Raw genomic sequence first — 19,277 nt, 5'->3', positions numbered from 1 at the left:
CTGGCTACGCACTCTTGTGTGATACACTCTACATGCTCTATCTAGGATAAAACAATACAACTTTATTCCCTGGCAAAGGCACTCAGAAGCATTCTCTATGTATACCACCTTCCTTTATCGATCATCTTGAATGTGAATAATCATTGACCAAGTTGGCGATGGCGATGTTGAATAATTCAGGCAATGAGCACAGCAGAGTGCTTTGTAGTGGAAGGCTGATGATGCGCCAACATTTATGAATCTAGACTCCAAGAGCAAAGCGAGACAAAGTCACAGTCTAAATGGTAATGCAGTGTGTGTGTGTGTGTGTGTGTGTGTGTGTGTGTGTGTGTGTGTGTGTTTACATGTGTGTTTTGTGTGCTTGGTAAGTCACAGAAGGTCTGGCCTGCCTGAGGGCGGTACTCACGGCTCGGTGTGAAAGATATGGGGGTGGCACTGCCGCACAGCCTGAGAGGATACGCTGTCTGAGGTCTGAGATGGAGGGAGGGTGGTAGAGAGAGAGAGAGAGAGAGAGAGAGAGAGAGAGAGAGAGAGAGAGAGAGAGAGAGAGAGAGAGATATCTGCACATACACACAGGCGACTGGGGAGTGCCTGATACAGAGAGGGGGAACGAGAGAGGAAGAGTGAGGAGAGGAGAGGAGAGGAAGGGAGGGAGATAAGCGCCTTAGAGGGTGGGAAAGATAACGACAGATAGGGAAAGCAGCATGGAGGCCGAAAGTGAGCGAGCGAGACAGACACAGGAAGAGAAAGAGAGAGATATAGAGGAGGCGAGAGGCTGAATTTAATAAATTAGATCAGGCGCCTTGCCGGTTTCCTAGCAACCCAGACAAGACGAGCCTGGTCTGGCCTGGTCTGTGCTCCAGAGTAAAGGTCTTTCTCCTCCGCCTCTTCTTCCATCTCCCTCTGCCTTTCTTCTTTCCCCCCTCCTCCTCCTCCTCCTCCGCTCACTCATATCAGCACTGGGCACAATCACTGTCCCAGTCATTGTTACAGACGAGTATATTTAGAAGCAGAACCATGTACTGAGGTAAAACGGTGCCACAGATTTACAACTCAGATACTTAGGCCTGCTTGTTTGATCTGTTTTCTGTTAATAAAATTACTTGTTAGCCATTATGAGCATTTGATACACTACTTTTACATAATTGGTACATTATAACCCAAAATGTATCTTGTGTTACCCTATGAGTGGAACCAAATTAATGTTAATGCGTGTGACTACGAAGGAAAATTAATAGCTTACAATGATCTTACTGTTGTATAATATTTCTAAGGGATGATGAACAAAATTAGTTATTGTAAGTTTATGTTTTACACATGTAACACACATAACAATGAATCACAATATTGGAAAATATATATGTTATGCTGCTTGACCCCAAATCAACACTAGTCGTTAACCTTTGTGTTTTCCTGAAATTTTTTAAAGCTGCAGTAGGTCACTTTTATAAAAATAACTTTTTGTCATATTTCCTGAAATTTTCACTGTGTTCTGACAGTAGAACATGAAACAGATAATCTGCGAAAAAAACTGGTTCCTCTGGCTCATCCTAGTACTTCCAATGGCATCTGCAAGAATCGGCCCAAATGAAAACAACCAATCAGAACAGAGAATTAAGAGACTTCGGGTTGGAGGCTTGAAGAAAGTTGATTATTAAGCCTCATTCCCAGGGTCCCAAAGCATCTGGGAATCAGACTCAACAAACAACTATCTTTCTTGGCTCTGATTGATTTGTTGAGGCCCGGTGGATTCTTGCAAATGCCATTAGGACCAGTACAACGAGCCAGAGGAACCTGATTTTTTTCACAGATTATCTGTCTGATGTTCTACTGTCAGGATATAGTGAAAGTATCAGCAAATATGACAAGAAATGTCCTTATAAAGATGACCTACTGCTGCTTTAAGAGTGACTTTCAATAGGGTGTAAGTAGTACTGTCAGGAAATCAGATTTTCACTACATGATTATTGTGGTCAAAAACAAGTCACAATAACCATATTATCACGATATCTGTAGAAAGCTGAAAAAAATAAAAATGCTATAAGTAAAATGTATCTTTAAAGAATCAATCCAGACATCTATGGTGACTGTACAAGTTGCATACTGGACCAGGGCTGACTTCAAAACTATTTGTGATGTCACAAATCCTGCTGGTAGGCCCCGCCCCTTAAAATCAGATGTTCAATGAGCACAGAGAAACTTTCCACTTTCAGCAGATGAATGTGAAAACATCCTTCTAGAGTCAAACTCTGCACAGACAGCATTCAAACAGCACACTGTAGGGACAAGAAAAGCACACAGTTTAGAGTGGAGGGGGGACTTTTACTGTGTGTTTTGTTTCTTTTCTGGCAAATGAAAGCAAATAATGTGTAGGGGGGTGGAGATAATTAAAAAATGAAATATCATGGTTACCATCAATACTGGAACACCCCATAGAAGTAGGAATGCGTAACCCTTGAAGATTTAAACAAATAGTTCAACATTTATAAATAAGTTGGAGTTGGAGTCAGGACGTTGGTAGCCTAGCTTAGCATAAAGAGTGGGAGCAGTGGGGAGGAGTTAGTCTGGCTCTGTCTAAAGTTCAAGAATACACCTAACCAAAGCTTGCTGATTAACAGGTTGTATCTTATTTATTTAAATCCTTTACAAACAAATTCCAATTTGTGGTTTTTAGTGGGAGTTACTTGCATGTCTTAACTATTACTTGGCAAACATGTTATTAATCTGCTCAGTACTATGCAGCACTATCCAGCAGTAACACGAGTAACCAAATAGGGTCGGTGAACACAGGTGTGCACAGGTATGGTGCCTGGCTGTTGTTGACCAAGAAAAACTTACTGAAAAAACGTGTAACTTATAGTTCCCTGAAATGGCAAATATAAGTTTTTACATTTCTGTTTATGTACGTGTTTATGTTTTTATGTTTCTGCTGTAGCCCGGAACAGACAAACCAAACACTTTTTTAGATAGGGCTGTTTACTGCTGTACTTTCTCCTTAATGCTTGGAAGGCGCGGGAGGAGCAATGGAATTACAATCAGCCATTCGATTACACCACTAGGTTCAACAAAATCCTACACACTGAACTTTAAATCTCACTTTTAAATGACCAATATTTAGCATATTCATAGATTCTGATTTTTCCCATGAGGGAGAAGAGGAGCAGATGTCATTCTGGGAATTTAACAACATAATGTAAAAAATAAAATTGTGAAAAACCAATATTAGTCACAAATAATTATTCCAAGCAGAGTATTTCCATGGGTCTTTAAACGTCTGAATGTCATCTTATTTGTAAGGAAACCAAATATTTGCATTCCCCAAAATGTTGAACTATTCCTTTAGTTACTGTTTCAAAGGCTGCTCTGCCATAGGATACACTCTGGGGGAAACACACCTGCTGTGGTGAATAAATAGAAACAGAGCTGAGTCAAATGCTATTTATTATATTACAGCACAGCTTCAGCTTTATTTTTCCCTCAGTGATGGCTGAAAAATGATCAGTCTAATGTGTTCTGTGTAATCCAGTATGACAGGTTGAGCGTCACAGTGCAAGTCAACACACTAAAATTTACCACACCAGTACACATTTTCACTTGTTTAAAAAAATAATATCAGCGACTAGACTGAACTGTGTAGTTTTTTTAAATCTGTTTCTAATATAAATCAAGTATGTTTCTAGAATCACATTTTTCGGATTTTGTCTTGTTTGAAGGAAGGTGACCCACAGCATCTGTACATATGAACAGCTCATTCTAAGGTAACAAAAACACACCAATTCTTATTTTTAGGTAATTATACACTAATGAAAACATACCTATGAATATTATATTCCATTTCTCACAATAGATCCTCCTCAATGTTACACACTGGACCTTTAAGACAACATGAATATCAGTGATACACAAAAAAGACTGGAGATTTGTGATGAAGATGCTGTGGTGGTTGGTAAATGGTTTGCATATTGTGTGACTGGCAGAGAAAGAGAAGCATCAGGCTGCATACATATATTTGTGTATATATGTTCATCTGAGCTCTGTCTTCACCTGTGGGGGCTCATGTGAGCATTGGACCGCTGCAGTGAGTCACAGCACAGCAGCACAGGGCATAGACCGTGGCTCAGATCTTCATGTCACAGAAGCAGTTTGATAGCTGTCTGCTGGAGAAGCTTTAAGGCATGACACAGCAAAACGGACAATTTCTAAACGACTCAAACTGCAGCGCCTCGCTCTGCTCTCTCCAACGGCAACAGAGATTCAAACATATTCTCCACTCCCTGCTCTGCCTCCACGTCTGGCCCCTCATAACCTCAAAGGATCAGCGGCCTTCATTTGGAGCAGATTTTCTGTTAACGAGGCACCTCCCATCTGATTTGGCCGTGACTGGATGAGTGTTTGAAAAACTCCAGCTCCAATAATCAACCCTGTGATTCATCAGTGGGATATTCTCAGTCAGTGCAGTGACTCACAGGTCTGTAGTGGCCCCACCCTGCCACGTTGTGTTTAATGGTCTCATGTCAGAGGAAGGATGGCATTACTGTAGCTCTACAGGGTGTACCCTGAGGTGTGCTCCAAGTTAATTGCTTGATATCCGACTAATGCCACTGATGAACCACCTAAGAGCTCCAGTTTGGCAGTCTTAGTGGGCGGGGATGTATTTCCAGATGTAAGTAGAGGCATGATGTAATATTCTTATACAAATGATGAAGTTCCTTAATGAAGTGAAAGAGATTCTTTCTGTTTCCAAGGCTAATCAACAGCTACTGTACCACCGAGAGGAGACTTCATTACACCCACCTCAATCATTCTCCAAACAGCTGAGTGGGACAAAACTGCCCCTGCCGGCTCCGTATGACTCGGAAATACTTTCACATGAGCTTGCATATTTCCCTTGTATCGATCAAAGAGCAGAGAGAATAAAAACAGATAGGATGTCTTTTACGATCGATATCTGTGTTAATGTTGAGTCCGGATCTAAGGGTGGAAACAGAGGTTTGGGGGGGGGGTGTACATCCTGATATCCTCAGTCCATTTAACACTCCCTGTCTCCAGAGCAGTGTTCATTGACCCTCCCCGCTATCCTCAGACAACCTTTTGGTAATTGGCAATGTGGAAACATATCTCATGTCACATGTTAGTTTCAGACTCGGCAAATGAAATAAAAAGGTGGAAATGAGTAGTGCAAAAAGAGGGAGGTCTCTGTACATTTCCACAGGCTCTCCTCATCTGCACATGAGTGCCCTCTAGTGGCGGAGAAGGAACACCGCAAGGGCCCTTCGCTGAACACAAACGCATAGGGATCATTTCTCTCACTGGCAGAGGGCTGACAGCTCCGAAATGATAAGGGGGAGCTGGAGGAAAAATATTGATTCACCTGGCTCCATTAAAATGAAAAGCAAAAGAGGGAGGAATCAAAAGGAGGGGGCGAATGGTGCGTCGCAGATTAAACGCGTGATACAAACACAAGTTAGACCTACATTATTCATGTGTGACAGAAAACAGAGGTGAGTGAACCATGATCATACCACAGCTTGCATTTTATTTGTGTTTAGGAATATGGTAGAAATAGCAGGTGTCCGGGGGCAGTTTGGGGAGCATAATAACTTTTACATTACAATGAGTATTAAGCAACAATTCAAGAAAGTCAGTAAAACTACAAAGACACATTTCCTTGTGACAAGTCAGCTCCAATATAAACGACACAGTTCTCCATCTGTGAGACATCCTGTGGCCTACTTAAACTCTGAGGTTCTGCCTTTCATATTATAGACAGATTACATTGGAGCATTTCAATTAAGAATAAAAAGAATCTGATTGGTCTAAATATATTCTTTCTAAATGAGCACCAGAAGAGGTAGAGAGGCACCGATCCTATGTAGAGGCTTAGCAGACTGTCCACTGGTTTCTTAGATGTAGTGGATTTTAATTGACATTTAAACACTGCAGTCATTGACTTAAAGGCACACTGAAGTGATCTAGTATTGCACTTCTACTAAGGGGGACTTGCGAGAGACAGATTTAAAAAAAGAGTGAAAGGTCAAAATCACTGCAGCAGAGGTCAATACATCTTGATGTTCAGTCCTTAGTATAGGTCAAGCTCCAAAACTGCTGGATCCTACACTTCCTACAATGCAGCTTGATAGCTTCTTTAGTAAACTCCATGCTGCCAGTTTGCGTTCTGTTGTAAATCTGTAGTATACAAACCCAAGCTGAGATAACCTAGGTAACATAAACAGGTTATATTTTTAAAGATTTCAGAAAAGTTGCTCCACAGCCAAGTTCTGGGTCTGGTTCCAGAAGTAAACAACAAATTCATTCATCCTTGTTCAGACAAACACTTCAACAGACAGACTTAAGAGGACAAGTGCTTGGGATTGTTGGGGGAAGGGATGGGTGGGGTACCTTTCACAGATTATTCACTTGAATAATGCTCCTGTTATATGCTTGCATGTACTTCCGTTTTCAATAAACAATAAACAGAGAGTCTAGCTGCAAAGTTGGAAAAACAACATTAGAAGAGGCTGCTGGTGGGCACCCGGTTAGCTCAGTCGGTAGAGCTGGCGACCCAGATACGGCGTTGCTGCAGCAGCCCAGGGTTTGAATCCAACCTGCAGCCCTTCGCTGCGTGTCATCCCCTTTCTCTCTACCCACCTTTCCTGTCTACCTTCGGCTGTCCTACCTAATAAAGGCATGAAAAGGCCCCCCCAAAAAAAAAAAGACGAGGGTGTTGGTGGATATCTGAGCATCATATACTGTATCTGAATTTGATTTAAACCTTATTGCTACAGTGAAGTATGACATCTAAAGTATGTGTACATACACCATCACATTACCCTGCTGCCTTTTATAAAGACAGATGAAAAAAAGTGGTTTGGTAACCATCCATCCAATCCAAAGCCATTTGGGGTTCCAGCTGAGTTTAGCATTATGAAACAATTTCAACTGCTATAAAGTGCCTCTAAAATGTCAGAATATAATAGCATCAGACACACTATATTGATCTCGGGGGGAATTTGTGAAATTATTTAGTATAAACAGCACTACTGCGGTTTGGGAAAAAACAACAAGATAATATTATATTAATAAATAAAAGGCAAATACGACGTATGTGGCCATTGTTGGAATAATACTGTATGGATCAGCAGGGCTCACCAGAAACTCTGAGGCATCTCTAAGTGCCGACTCACTATCGCACAAGCATACTTTATACTGTGTGTGAGGCACAAGAAAACAAAGGCTATATTTATAACAGCTTCTAAAAATTAAATGATGCATTCAAATGGTTTTTTTGTAGACAGCAGTCAAAAAGGTCTGAGGGCTGTGCACCAGCTTCAGAGTGTAAAACAGTCTTGTAGGTTTCAATTTACTATTTTGGCCTCATTCTAGAGCTGATATGCATTCACACTCACATTAATGCAACTGAAATGAAATTTTGAAAAGCCAAAAAATGAGCACAGAGGACAGACGCTGTAAAAGATTATTGCTTGCTGCAGATAAATCTGTGGCTGCTTCCTGCTGCTGATGCAGTGATGTACTGAAGAGTACGCTTCCTGTCTGTATCAGAATCATATGGAAAAACCACAAACCACAGGTCAAGCACTGTACAGGAAACACCTAACACATGACACTGTAACTGAGCTTTCTGACTGCAGCATCACTGATTCAGTTTCAGAGTGATTCATTTAAGGCGTGGATAAACATAATATCATTATATCACATTAGAAATTACTCTCCTAAAATTTCTTAACAAAAATACACAAGGATTCAGGTATCTATTCACATCATATAAAAATACTGTTTTTTTAATTTGTTTCGTTATCTTTGCACTGCAGATGACTGCAGGAGCTATCAAAGGCCACATATGGACAATATTGTACATTGACTGAACACTGAAGCAAAATGCCTCCTTTCTTCATTTGATAGAAGCAATTCTGAGAAAATATAGTATAACTAATGCTTCAATCACATGTGCAAGAGGCTGCAGCACCACCTACTGTATGAGTGTGCTGCGGCGTGACGTAAGAGGAACATGTGATGCAGGCCCACGGGCATTATTTCATAATTGCTGGAATGCTGGTAAAAAGCATTCAAAAGGGAACTTGATCAGTGTTGTTGTCAGGGGGTGTATTCCAACAATATCACAGAATTAGTGGTGACATAACATGTGAACTGCAGCGTGTCATGACGTACAAGTCAAATGTATGATATTTTTTATGTACAAACTCCTTGTTCCTGCTTTGAGGAAGTGAGATCCTGTGTTACCACACCGGCTGATACAGTGATGTCGGTTATTGGTGCTCCCCTTTTTTCTCCAGAGTTCACTAACCAGACTCGTCTCTGCTTCAGTCCACTTTGTCACACGCTTGCAAAACTCTGTGGTTGAAGTCCTCTGGCTGGTCAGCGTATACATAGTGTCCGGCTCCACGAATCGTCTGCAGAACAGGAAGGGAAGCGGGTGATTAAAAAGAGGAGGTGATATAGGAAGAGAGGCCATAAAATAAAGTACAGCTCTTACTGGAGAGCGCTGCGTCTTTGGTTTATCGCTTTTATAAAACAAAGATGGAGAGTTATGTTATCACAAGACAGTAGAGAGGAGCCTTCAGTTTTATAATCCTTTATGATCACATACTTACCTTTTATTCACACCCTACTGAGAGGAAATAAATGACTTTCTTATGATGTATGTATCACAACAGATTAGAAATAGCTTGTTTGCAGCAAAGATGAATTATAGACCAAATTCTTTATTATAAGTAGGCAAGAAGGTTCATATAGAAAAACATAAGCAAGGGATAATTGTTGATTTCTTTTTCTACAACATTATTTTGTTATCCTTACTCAGCCCCTGTTTTCAGTTGATCTATTCTTAAAATGTTTTCTTGTCTTGCATTGGGGTCATCATTTCTGACTATGAGCATGAGGTGCATTTTTTTACATTGGGAATACTAGTGTGGTAAAGTCATCTAAACTCTAGGTCCACTTACTAACCAAGGTTCCACACTTGTCCCACTGTCACAGGATGACATGATTTGTTGATGAAGACCATAAGATACCGTGGAAAGCTTAGGAAAATCTAGAAAGCGGGCCTTTGCAAAACACAGTTCAAACTGGACAGAAATAAATTAAAACTCACTAAAACTGTCTTTGTCGTTCTACAGTCTTTCCAACAATTATCAATTCTCACTTCACTGAATAAGATGATAAAGTAGTCCTCTGGCACAAATGCACCATAAGTACATCCTACTAAAAGTGCATGTTTTTGCCACTGACAGGCTCAGATTGTTATTCTAAGTGTCTGACAACATTATGGAAAGGATCCCTACAGAGATAGACCTTTAATTTAACTGCTGTAATATTGCTATCGCTTTAGACTCCATAGACAAAAACGTTATCTTTACTTTGCATATCATTGTAACATCATAACTTTATTCAAACAAAATAAAACTCAACAACTTTTTACTGTTTGACTGTTGTCCGCTAACAATCACATAGGTTTGCAGTCGGAAATGGAGGGACTCACCTGCACTAACATGACCGGCTTTGTAAACGAAGTACAGACCGACTGTGATAGCAACACAGGCGAAGGGAGTATAACTTTTAAGGAACCGGGGCTAACAACTCTTTTTGTCAGGCAGCTGAACTGTAAACTTCCATTTTAGCATAAAATTAACTGCAAGAAACTTTGCAATGTAAAAAGTTATATTACTGTATTACTAGCAATTTACAGTCTGACCACAGTATATCTATGACAGTTACGTTGAAGCACTAATGAGGTTTGGAGAAGGCGGATTTTTCCCAGGAAATTCTCTAGAAACACTGAGAACTTAATGACCTAATATGAACACAAGCACAAAGGGATATTTGATACATTTCAATTGATTTCTCCCCCAGTAATAACCGCAACCTTGCCAGCTGCACTATTTTACATTCTATAAATGATAATTAACAATACTATACAACTATTTTTTCCTGTCACTAAAAGGTATTGGCATGTATCTGTTGGCAGAAATGGAATAAGATATTCATAGGTATAATCGTGTCTTGTAAAGCAGAGATGTGAAATAGAAACCAGCTTGCTCAGTTGCCTGAGGAAAGGTTGACCGATAGAGCACACAGTCATCCTTGGACAAGAGATGATCCAGCAATATTTGCTCTTTCTGATTTACACTTTATATTCAGGAACAATCTGCAGTGTGATATAAATATAATTAAACAAAAACTACAACAGATCCTTAAGGAACAATGAAAAGAGGAGACTTGTTATAAACCAAAGATCAGAAACTATGTTCAAATCAAGGAAGATTACTACACAGAACTATATTTCATATTTAAAGAACTGCTACCTTACCACTGGCAACGGAGGTAGGCAGACATTAAGGTATTCCTGAAGAGCAGCATTTATGTGCTCTCTGTGATCTTGGTGTTATAGAGGATGAATTTCTTTGTCTTTTTCACTACCCGTGTAAAATGATTCGAGGAACCAATGCATAGCAATTAGGACTGTATCTGTCATAATAAGCAATTTGGTAATGAAAATGTAATCTTATTGTTTCCTTTTTTTTAATTTGTGGAATTGTACATTACTATTTATCATGTGCCCATCTTAGCTGATGTTGCTGTTTAGTGTCTTGTAAGCTCATAAGAATAGTGCAGAACAATTAAAGAATCAAAGTCAAATAAATCAATCACAGGTATGTTTTCATTAGAATATTCCCAGAATAAGAATCATTGTCTTTTTGTTACCATAGAATGAGCCGTTTATGTCTACAGAAACGCAGGTCGCCTTCCGTGGCTCCAGATAGGTGCGTTCGTGTTTGGAAGGGGAGCGTGAACGAGGAAGTTGAGATCTGAAACTAGATGCCACTAAATCATACACACTTGACCTTTAACCGTCGTAGAGTTGCCTAGCACATAGCAATAAATAAGTACAGGAAAGCAGAAAGTTGACCAAGGTTCTGACCGGACTTGCTCAACTCTTATTGGAGGACAGAGTAAAAAGAGGAGGGACTTAGGAAGGGTCAACAAACTTTCATCCAGTGCTCCATGAACTTACTATGATCTCCACATGAGAGTGTGGCCTCATCTGTTTGATGGTGCTGCCTGAGTTGCTGTCTATGCTGGAGCGGGATCCGTAGATGATGGTGATGGGGATGTCGGGCTGAAGCTGGTCCATCCTCTGCAGCATGGGTCTCTCAGCCCAGCCGTTGGGAACAGTCATGTTCTTAAAAGCCGTTTCCCCACTGTGTTGATACAGAAGAGCAATTCACTCGGCACAGGGCAGCAAATGTTGATGACAAGGCAAAACATCAGATAATAAAACTCAAATGACTGCAACAAAGGTAATGAATAAATTGCTTTCATTGCAGTTAAGCAATAGCAATTACATTGTAATTAAGATAAGCAGCAGCGAGGAGGCTCGACAGGGAGAGACAGACCTGGGGGTTTGCACATTCAGGTGGTAGATGTACTCTGACACAGTGTTGTCACTGAACATGGACAAGAACTTCCTCTTGAAGTCGGGTCTCAGAGTCTGGACCAGAGTGGGGCCTGTGGGGGCAGAACCAAGCATGTAGCCATTAAGAGACGATGCTGCCTCATTACATTTTACATGATTATTAACAACGGAGAGGGTTGGGGGGCATGGAGGGTACCACGGTGTCACTTGATTTCTCTGCAAAGTCTGGACCAGATCAGCTCTAGTGGAATTCTTGTTCTCTCATGTGCTCTTCATACAACTAGTTTTAATTAGAAGTCAGACTAGTTTTCTCTATATTAAAGTCCCCCTCCAGTCAGAAAGCAGTGTTTCTTCTTGTTCCTACATAGGGTTGCAAAGGGACGGATATTTTCCAGTAAATTTCTGGAAACTTTCCAGAAACTTTCCATGGAAAGATAAGCTGTGGAATTTTGGAAACATTCCAATTTGGAAACTTGCATGGGAATTAATGGAAATTATGGGAATTGATGGGAATTTAGGAGAATTAACTGGAAAAGTTGGGTAATTCATACAAACTCCATCTTATAGAAACATAAATATAAACATTTTGTTTTGTAATAAGCAGACAGGCATATACGTTGGTCGTTTTAATGTCGATTTTAAATGCTCTTACACACTTGTTTGCGTTGCTGCTTTAGTCCGGTCACCAATTTATGCATTGCACGGTGTTGCTGTGCGTGCAATACAATGTAAAGTTTTGTTTTCGAGCTGGTTTGCTAAATAGGCTAATGTAGCTAACAATAACACTAGCCTGCCACTGTCCCCTGGTGGCCCCTGGTGGCTCGAGACAAACGCTACAGCACTTGTTGAAATTGAAACAGGCGAAAATGGCAAAATATTATTGAAATGTGAGACTTGCAATAACGGAATTACTTGAAATGTTAGTGTTTCTGTAGAAAAACATATTATTATTTCACATTGAGCTTGTTTAGATGAGCCACAAACAATAACAACACAGCTGCTGCACTGGTGGCGTCCATGTTCTTTCCGACTCGTAATGCCCAAAGACAAATGGAACGCTAGAAGTGGTACAAGCCAGGTAATTATGTCACAGTCTCGCGTCAGAGCAACTCGGGCGGGGGATTTACGAGACAAATGGATAGCACCATAAGTGGTAGCCCAAACCATTGACCTTTACCTTAACATATGATGGTAGCTAGCATGCTGCCTACATACCCTGCATTTATATCCCTTTCATTTGCATACTTCTCGTTTAGATATAAAGTTTAGTAGTCAGTTCTATTATGTGTGATACTACTCTATTTGCTCTACTGTTACCTGTAGCCCCATTTATATTCACTGGATCCTGCAGCCACTACCCAGTTTCCTTTCAGGGATCATTAAGGTTTCATCTAATCTAATTGATGAAAACAGACTAGGAATCTTTGCTGAGTCACGTTGTTGGCCCAGACTTACCCAGTGGTCCGACTAGTCTCAGGCCAGCCAGGGGGTTGAAGGGACTGAACATGGCCCCCAGGGCCTTGATCCATACCGGGATTGGACGGTCGGCCTCTACTGTGTTTGGGCGCTCAGGGAAACCCCAGGGCTCCACCAGCACTATGTGCTTTACTCTTCAGGGAGAAGACAAAGAAATGAAAGACACATTATAAGTCAAATAGATTATACGGACCTACAAATATCTCCTAACCTGAACTAAAGCAATAGTTTTCAGGAAATGTTGCTTATTTGCTTTCATGCTCAGAGTTAGATGAGAAGATGGACACAACTCTAATGTCTGTGTGCTAAAGATGAAGCTAATCTCTGGTGCTGCTGGCCTGATAGACCTAGACAGGTGTGGTGGGTGGAGGTACCACATTACTGTATCTATGCAGTCTGCTTGGCCAAAACTATGAAAATAACACAGAAAACACAGATTGTAAAATCCATCCTTGGAATCAAGGACACATTTATATTTCAAAACTGCTCTACTCAATATTTTTATAGGGGGTCACAAGACCTTCTTGATTTTAAGGGGTGTAAGAAATCTTACAGTAGGTCAGCATGTCATTCATTTTTCTGAAGAAGAAGAAAACTAAGCGAAACTGTTATTTTTGAAGTGTGAATTATTATTAAAGATATAAACTGGTGATGGGATGGTGAAGAGCTGAACACAAGCTATATTCACAGAGCCTTCCATCTCTGCCAAAGAGCTTTGTCCTGCTTTAGATTGGACTGTAGCTAATAGAACAATAAGAAGATAAATAGAGTTAATAAAAAAAAGCCTATGTATGATTGTTAAAAAGTAGACAGAAGGATTGTGTAATAAGTTTAAAAAATATCAGGACATTGTACAGTTTGTATCAGTTGTTCTCTACTGTTATTGTTATGCACTGAATATATTATGAAATGTACAGGAAATAGTATACTCTTAGTTCACTCAATGACAGAAAAGGGCTCCCTTAAGGAGAAAGGTTGGAAACCACCATGACTGTGCTGCCCCTGCATCAGAAACAATCCAAAATCTACAGTATGCCAACTGTACTAAATGGCCTTAAATTACACACAGTATGAATTGTTTTTGTAATCTATTATGTTGTGTTCTAAACTTTCTCTTCAGGCCACAACAGGAACAATGAGCACAGCTTAAATCAGGACATATGTCCCTGATTAAGAGCGCCTCGTGTTAGAACTTAAAGGCCATTTGGAACGCTGAGATAACAATAAGAAGACAGGAAGAGGGATTTTTTAGCATTAGTGATGAAGGAGGGCGATAAGGGATTGAGGACATTTTATCAGACGTCCCTTGGGGAGAGCAGGGTGCCTGCTGGAAGCACGGAGCTGAGAGACGCAGAGAGAGGAGATGATTCAGGAGAGATAGAGTCTAGTGGGAGGAGAGGGGCTTTGGAGGACACTGCCGTTATCACAGGCTGCCAGCACCTGCAGGCATGATGCTACAGCTATATCCTGTACACATGCTGGCATGTTCCGCTACGGTTATGTTAGTGCTAAAAGGGCAGAATCATTATTCAAAACACTGTTCAAGTCAGAGTCATTTTTCTCCTTCCGGGCAGAGTTGGCTTCTTTGTTCTGTGTCTATTAACAGTCGTGGTTAGAGGAGGATTCTGGTTTATTACAACAATCTCTACTTACTCACTTATTCTGGGGCTTTTCTGTCAACACAGCACTGGCATATCATCACCTTTTAAGTTGATGGGACGAACTTGATGGCAAGCAGTTGCGTTTTTACACATCCAGCAGACACAGAGCAATATTATTATTCATTTGGAGTCGTGTTTGTGTCTTCCTGATTAATATTAGTCCAATATTCACTCTCTCTTAGCTCCGTTTGTAGTGTCTACCCACTCCTGAGCGAAGTATCTGTCTGTTTAGCTGCTGAATGCTCCACTACATTCACCCGCTAGTTGCTAACTGTATTTGCTGTTTGGTGCTGATCATGAAACAATAATACAATAACAATCACTAGTTTGATAACTTATTCATTGTTTACATCGTTTTTTAAGCAAAAACTCGCAAACCTCCTCTGGATCCTGCTTCTCTCGGTTTTATAACCTTTGAAACTTTGGGTTTTGGACAGTTGGTTGGACAAAACAAGCAGGCTGAAGATGTTAGCACGGGCTCTGAGAACTTTCAATGGCCAATTCTAACAATACTTATTGCCTTTATTGTGATCATTGTGATAAGAATGGTGATAAAAATATTAATTTTGTCTCCATCACCCATCCCTGCATCTAACAATATAAAAATATACAAGATTAATACAACTCAAGCTCTAGATTCGAGCATGACCGATATTACTGGCCCATACTGGCCTATGGCAGACATACTGGTATTGTATTGGTTTTCCTGTATATGTTAACTGATATGAAAATGTGACAAGAACCACAGAGTAAGAGAGAAAAAGCAGCTCTTAGCAATGTCAACTGTTGAATGTATATGTTCAATTATTCAAAGGTTCAAGCACAAGGGGGAGAATACAGTAGCCACAAACAGCCAGTATCTAGAGCCAGTGTTTGGTTTGGCGGCCTCCATGTTGAACTGCCATGGTGAATTTTCCCTCTCTAAAATCGGTATCTGTCTCAAAGATCCCATATCGGGCTCTACTCAAAATATTACAAAGTCTGTCATCCTCCATCTCTCACTGTCAGTCAAAAAGTCTCATTTGCTGAATGTTTCACATCAAACTATATCCACATGTCCTGACTGTGGCTGTGCCCTTGGTACAACATCTATCACACTAAATGCAGCTCATATCAACAAGATCTGCACCAAAGGATAAAAGATCCCTTTTAAATTAAAAACAACACAACCCTACAGTGAGATAAGAGAAATCCCATAATCTGCACCCACCTGCCTGGGTATTTAATAGAGTATGACACAGCCAGGTATCCTCCCAGGTTGTGTCCCAGCACTACCATGGACTCCAGACCCACTTGAGCCCTCCACTGCTCTATAGACTCCACAAACTGCTCCTCTGCCTCCTGAGCGTCTGTGGAGAACAGAGGCCTGCTGCTCTGTCCGAAGCCCAGCAGGTCCAGGGCGAAGACGGGCCGACGCTGGGACAGAGCGTCCAGGTTCTGGGCCCAAAGGCCGACGCCGCCTCCGAACCCCGGGAGCAGAACCATGGGGGTTTTGTCTTTGAGATGGTCACTGCTAAAGGTCAGGGTCCACAGCCGGTTGCCATTGGAGATGGGGACATACTTCTTGGAGAAAGTGCTGTCTACACCTGGAAAGAAAGGGGAGGACAAGGAAAGACATGAAGGATTTTAGGATTATTTCAGTTAAATGAAAGAGAGAAATGGAAATTGGCCACAACCTCACTCTTATGCCATTTATATTTGCTCTTATTATTTGGTTCAAGTTCACCAATTGTTGTTATTTTTTTGAAGTGACATCTTTTCACAATGCATTGGTGTATATTTACATTTTTATGTCAAATGGCATGCCAATAAAGTCTATTGAATTGAAAATTGAATTGAGTAAGTGAGTGACCACAGTTGAGTGTAAAGTCACTGAACAGTTCCTGCTCACATCTGACTCTTACTCTGTTCATTAATACAACTCCCACATTCTGATCAGAGGCCTATGTGGAAAGTGAAAGGCTGATCCTTACATCGCAGCATCCTGTCCTCTGCAGCCTGTAGCTGGACCTGAGAGGTGGGACACCATGACGGCAGCCAGCTGGGGATCCAGCACCACCTACACAGACACCAGAGCTCAACTTCAATCATCGGGTTTATGAAGTACAGAAAGGACATGGTGTCACTGCATGGGGGACTTTAGACAGAGGGCTAACTTAGACAGAAACAGAGAAATAAAACAGCACAGGGTACAAGCTAAAGCGTATATTAAAAACAGCATAAGGACTGAATGTTAGCATTTATAGTGTCTCAGAGCATCACAGGTGATCTCTCTTATTTCAAAGGCAGGCTCTGTTGATGCAGTGTGGTTAGGGGACAGAATGTTAGAGAGTGCAGAGCTGTAACATCATTGATGACCAAAGTCATCTTTTGGTCATTGTGTTTAATCTCTCACACAAGAAGTGAGTAAACTCATTTATTTTCAGCAAAATGTGCTTTTAATATTCATCAGGCTGCAGCATTGAGAGACCTCTGAGTGACATTATGTGGAGATGTCGACATAACATCTCTGCAGAGGAAACAAATGAAGAAATAGTGAAATTACACCATTTTCTCCAGTCCATATGTTTTTTTGTAAGGGGGTGTGGGGAAAGGTCTTTCCGTTGAGTAGTTTCTTTTTGCATAAAAGATTTTGATGATCACATAATAAGATTTGTTAGGCCTAAAAAAAAATAAAACAGATTGCACGCTCGGTGCAAAGTTAGTGGTGTTGGTCTCTTCTCTGAAAGCCGCCTGCATCAACTTCCTACTTACTACTACAAGGTATGAAACTCCCTGGTATAAACATTTTTAGTGTAACTATTTGATACTAGATTGCTATATTGATGCTAAACTACTCAATATTAAATTGAATATTCTCAGATTTATGACCTGATTCTGAATTGGACATTTTGATTTGAATTATTTGGATGCTAAAGATAAATTGAGCAGATTTGTCTTGAATTGCACCTGAATTGTTGTGTTTCCTGAGTTTAAGCTGATTTATTACTAAGGTGTAAATTCCGTAGATATGTCTTGTATTGACATGGGGGTGTTGAATTTGAACGGCCAGAAGAGACCTGATGCTGCCTCATTAATCATCTTCAGTAGGTAACTTTTATAAAAATTACTTTTTCTCATATTTGCTGAAATATGGTTGTCAAATACCAACACTGGGAATGAGACTCAACAATCAACTGCCTTAAAGCAACCAACCCAAAGCATCTTTCTCAGCTCTGATTGGTTGTTTTCACTCAGGCCTGGTGGATTCTTTCAAATACCATGAGGAGCACTAGGAGGAGCCAGAGGAACCTGATTATTTCACAGGTTATCTGTCTGGATATAGTGACATTATCAAATGATATCACAACAAAGTTACTTTAAACCGTGCAGCCCTGAGTCTCCTTATCTACCCAGCTCACTAACAATGTATGTAAATTAGTTAGCTAGCATGCTATGAACCAGAGGAAACACTGATTTCTACGAGGGAGGAATTTAATGGTTTATCTATAATGATACTGCAACAGTCTTGTGATTGAAGGGGCTACACCACGGGCCTGCAGGGTCTGCTTCACCTTATTGTGGTGTCCACATATCCCCACACACTGCTGACCAGACTGGGGACACCAACGACAGACAGCATCCTCTGAACAACCCTGAGGAGCAAAATGAAACAAAAAGTGGATGAGGGCAAAGTCACTGACTACTTGTGATGTGGTAAAATTAAAAAAAAGTTATCTGTGACACCATGTTTCTCCTTCAGTGTCATGTAAAAAACCTCTGGGCTCCATGTTGGTATGAGTGTGTACCTGAACTTCAGGGTAGTGTAAGTTAAACATGTTGGCACTGCTCACTAGTGTGACACGCAGATATCTTCCGCGGTTAAACTGGATTTTACAGTACAGTTGTAACGCCAACAGGGAGGCCATATTGATTATCGCCTGTAACACTGTGACCAACAGAAATGTAAGGTGTGTTAGAGGAAATACTCACCCTTCGTTCGCTGTCACCGCTTGCTCGGCCATACTGCTACACTGCCTCTGTTGATACTACGAGCGGTCACAGCCCTCAGAGACGCTGACGTATATGAGTGAAGGCGTTTGATTTGTCCTTCTGGATAACTCCCCCGCGCGCCGTCTTTACGGCTGAACTCAGTTATGTCAATGACGCGTCTGTCCCCGCTCAGCGCAGTGTTTTGTTTCATATGTGACACAAAACAAGCGCACCCGGCCGTACGGAGCGTGACGCACTGCGGAAGTAAGTTTCCTGTCAAACATCTAAACATTGCTACTTAGCAGAGGAGAGAGCTTTGGTAAGTAGCTAAGTATTGTCAGTATTATGTATGAATATTCTTTTTTCAAATACTTTGTGCGTATTAAACCTTACACAAGGTTGTCGTGTTTGCGCTGACAGCCTTTGGTACACTAAAATGTCACATTTGGAAGAAAACCGCAGTCTTGTGAGTCATACCTGTAAGTCATTAATGTTAGACAGACTAAAAGTGTTTGTTTGAAACTCTTACCGGGCACGTCTTATTCGGTAAATGCTCATTCAACTTAATGTTAATGTTTTAAAGTGATAGGAATATAAACACTTTAACTGCACTTTTTAATATATTTAATAAGAAAAAACAACAAAAAAAAAAAAAAATTTTTAATTTTTAAAATAATTTTTTTAAAAAAAAAAAAATAGGGGAAAGGGGGGACTAT

General features: G+C 40.7%; 2 protein-coding genes across 3 annotated transcripts in view; one reads left to right on the top strand and one right to left on the bottom strand.

Moving 5' to 3' along the window:
- Positions 1-5,513: 5,513 nt before the first annotated feature.
- On the bottom strand, positions 5,514-18,668 carry abhd5a (abhydrolase domain containing 5a). Its single transcript, XM_051405303.1, has 8 exons — positions 18,562-18,668; positions 18,144-18,224; positions 16,563-16,648; positions 15,800-16,175; positions 12,908-13,062; positions 11,433-11,544; positions 11,051-11,237; positions 5,514-8,429 (listed from the first exon to the last, which is right to left on the bottom strand). The coding sequence occupies exons 1-8, from the start codon at positions 18,591-18,593 to the stop codon at positions 8,340-8,342; spliced, it is 1,119 nt and encodes a 372-aa protein (XP_051261263.1). The 5' UTR covers positions 18,594-18,668; the 3' UTR covers positions 5,514-8,339.
- An 80-nt stretch (positions 18,669-18,748) lies between these two features.
- The window catches only part of ano10a (anoctamin 10a), a 35,386-nt gene continuing 34,857 nt past the window's right edge, over positions 18,749-19,277 (top strand). For both annotated transcript variants that reach the window (XM_051405302.1, XM_051405300.1), the window contains exon 1: positions 18,749-18,880. The gene's annotated coding sequence lies outside the window, so the exon portion shown is untranslated. The remainder of the gene's footprint in view (positions 18,881-19,277) is intronic.

Source organism: Dicentrarchus labrax, unplaced genomic scaffold, assembly GCF_905237075.1.
Source record: "Dicentrarchus labrax unplaced genomic scaffold, dlabrax2021, whole genome shotgun sequence".
Taxonomy (NCBI): domain Eukaryota; kingdom Metazoa; phylum Chordata; class Actinopteri; family Moronidae; genus Dicentrarchus; species Dicentrarchus labrax.
Note: the sequence above shows the minus strand (reverse complement) of the source record. Positions and strands in the feature narration are given on the sequence as shown.

Excerpts from the sequence above, each read along its gene's own strand:
- abhd5a (XM_051405303.1), bottom strand. The coding sequence starts at position 18,593 with ATGGCCGAGCAAGCGGTGACAGCGAACGAAGG. Across the intron at positions 16,649-18,143 it reads TATGTGGACACCACAATAAG|GTGGTGCTGGATCCCCAGCT; the intron begins GTGAAGCAGACC and ends GTGTCTGTGTAG. Across the intron at positions 11,238-11,432 it reads CTGAATGTGCAAACCCCCAG|TGGGGAAACGGCTTTTAAGA; the intron begins GTCTGTCTCTCC and ends GTATCAACACAG.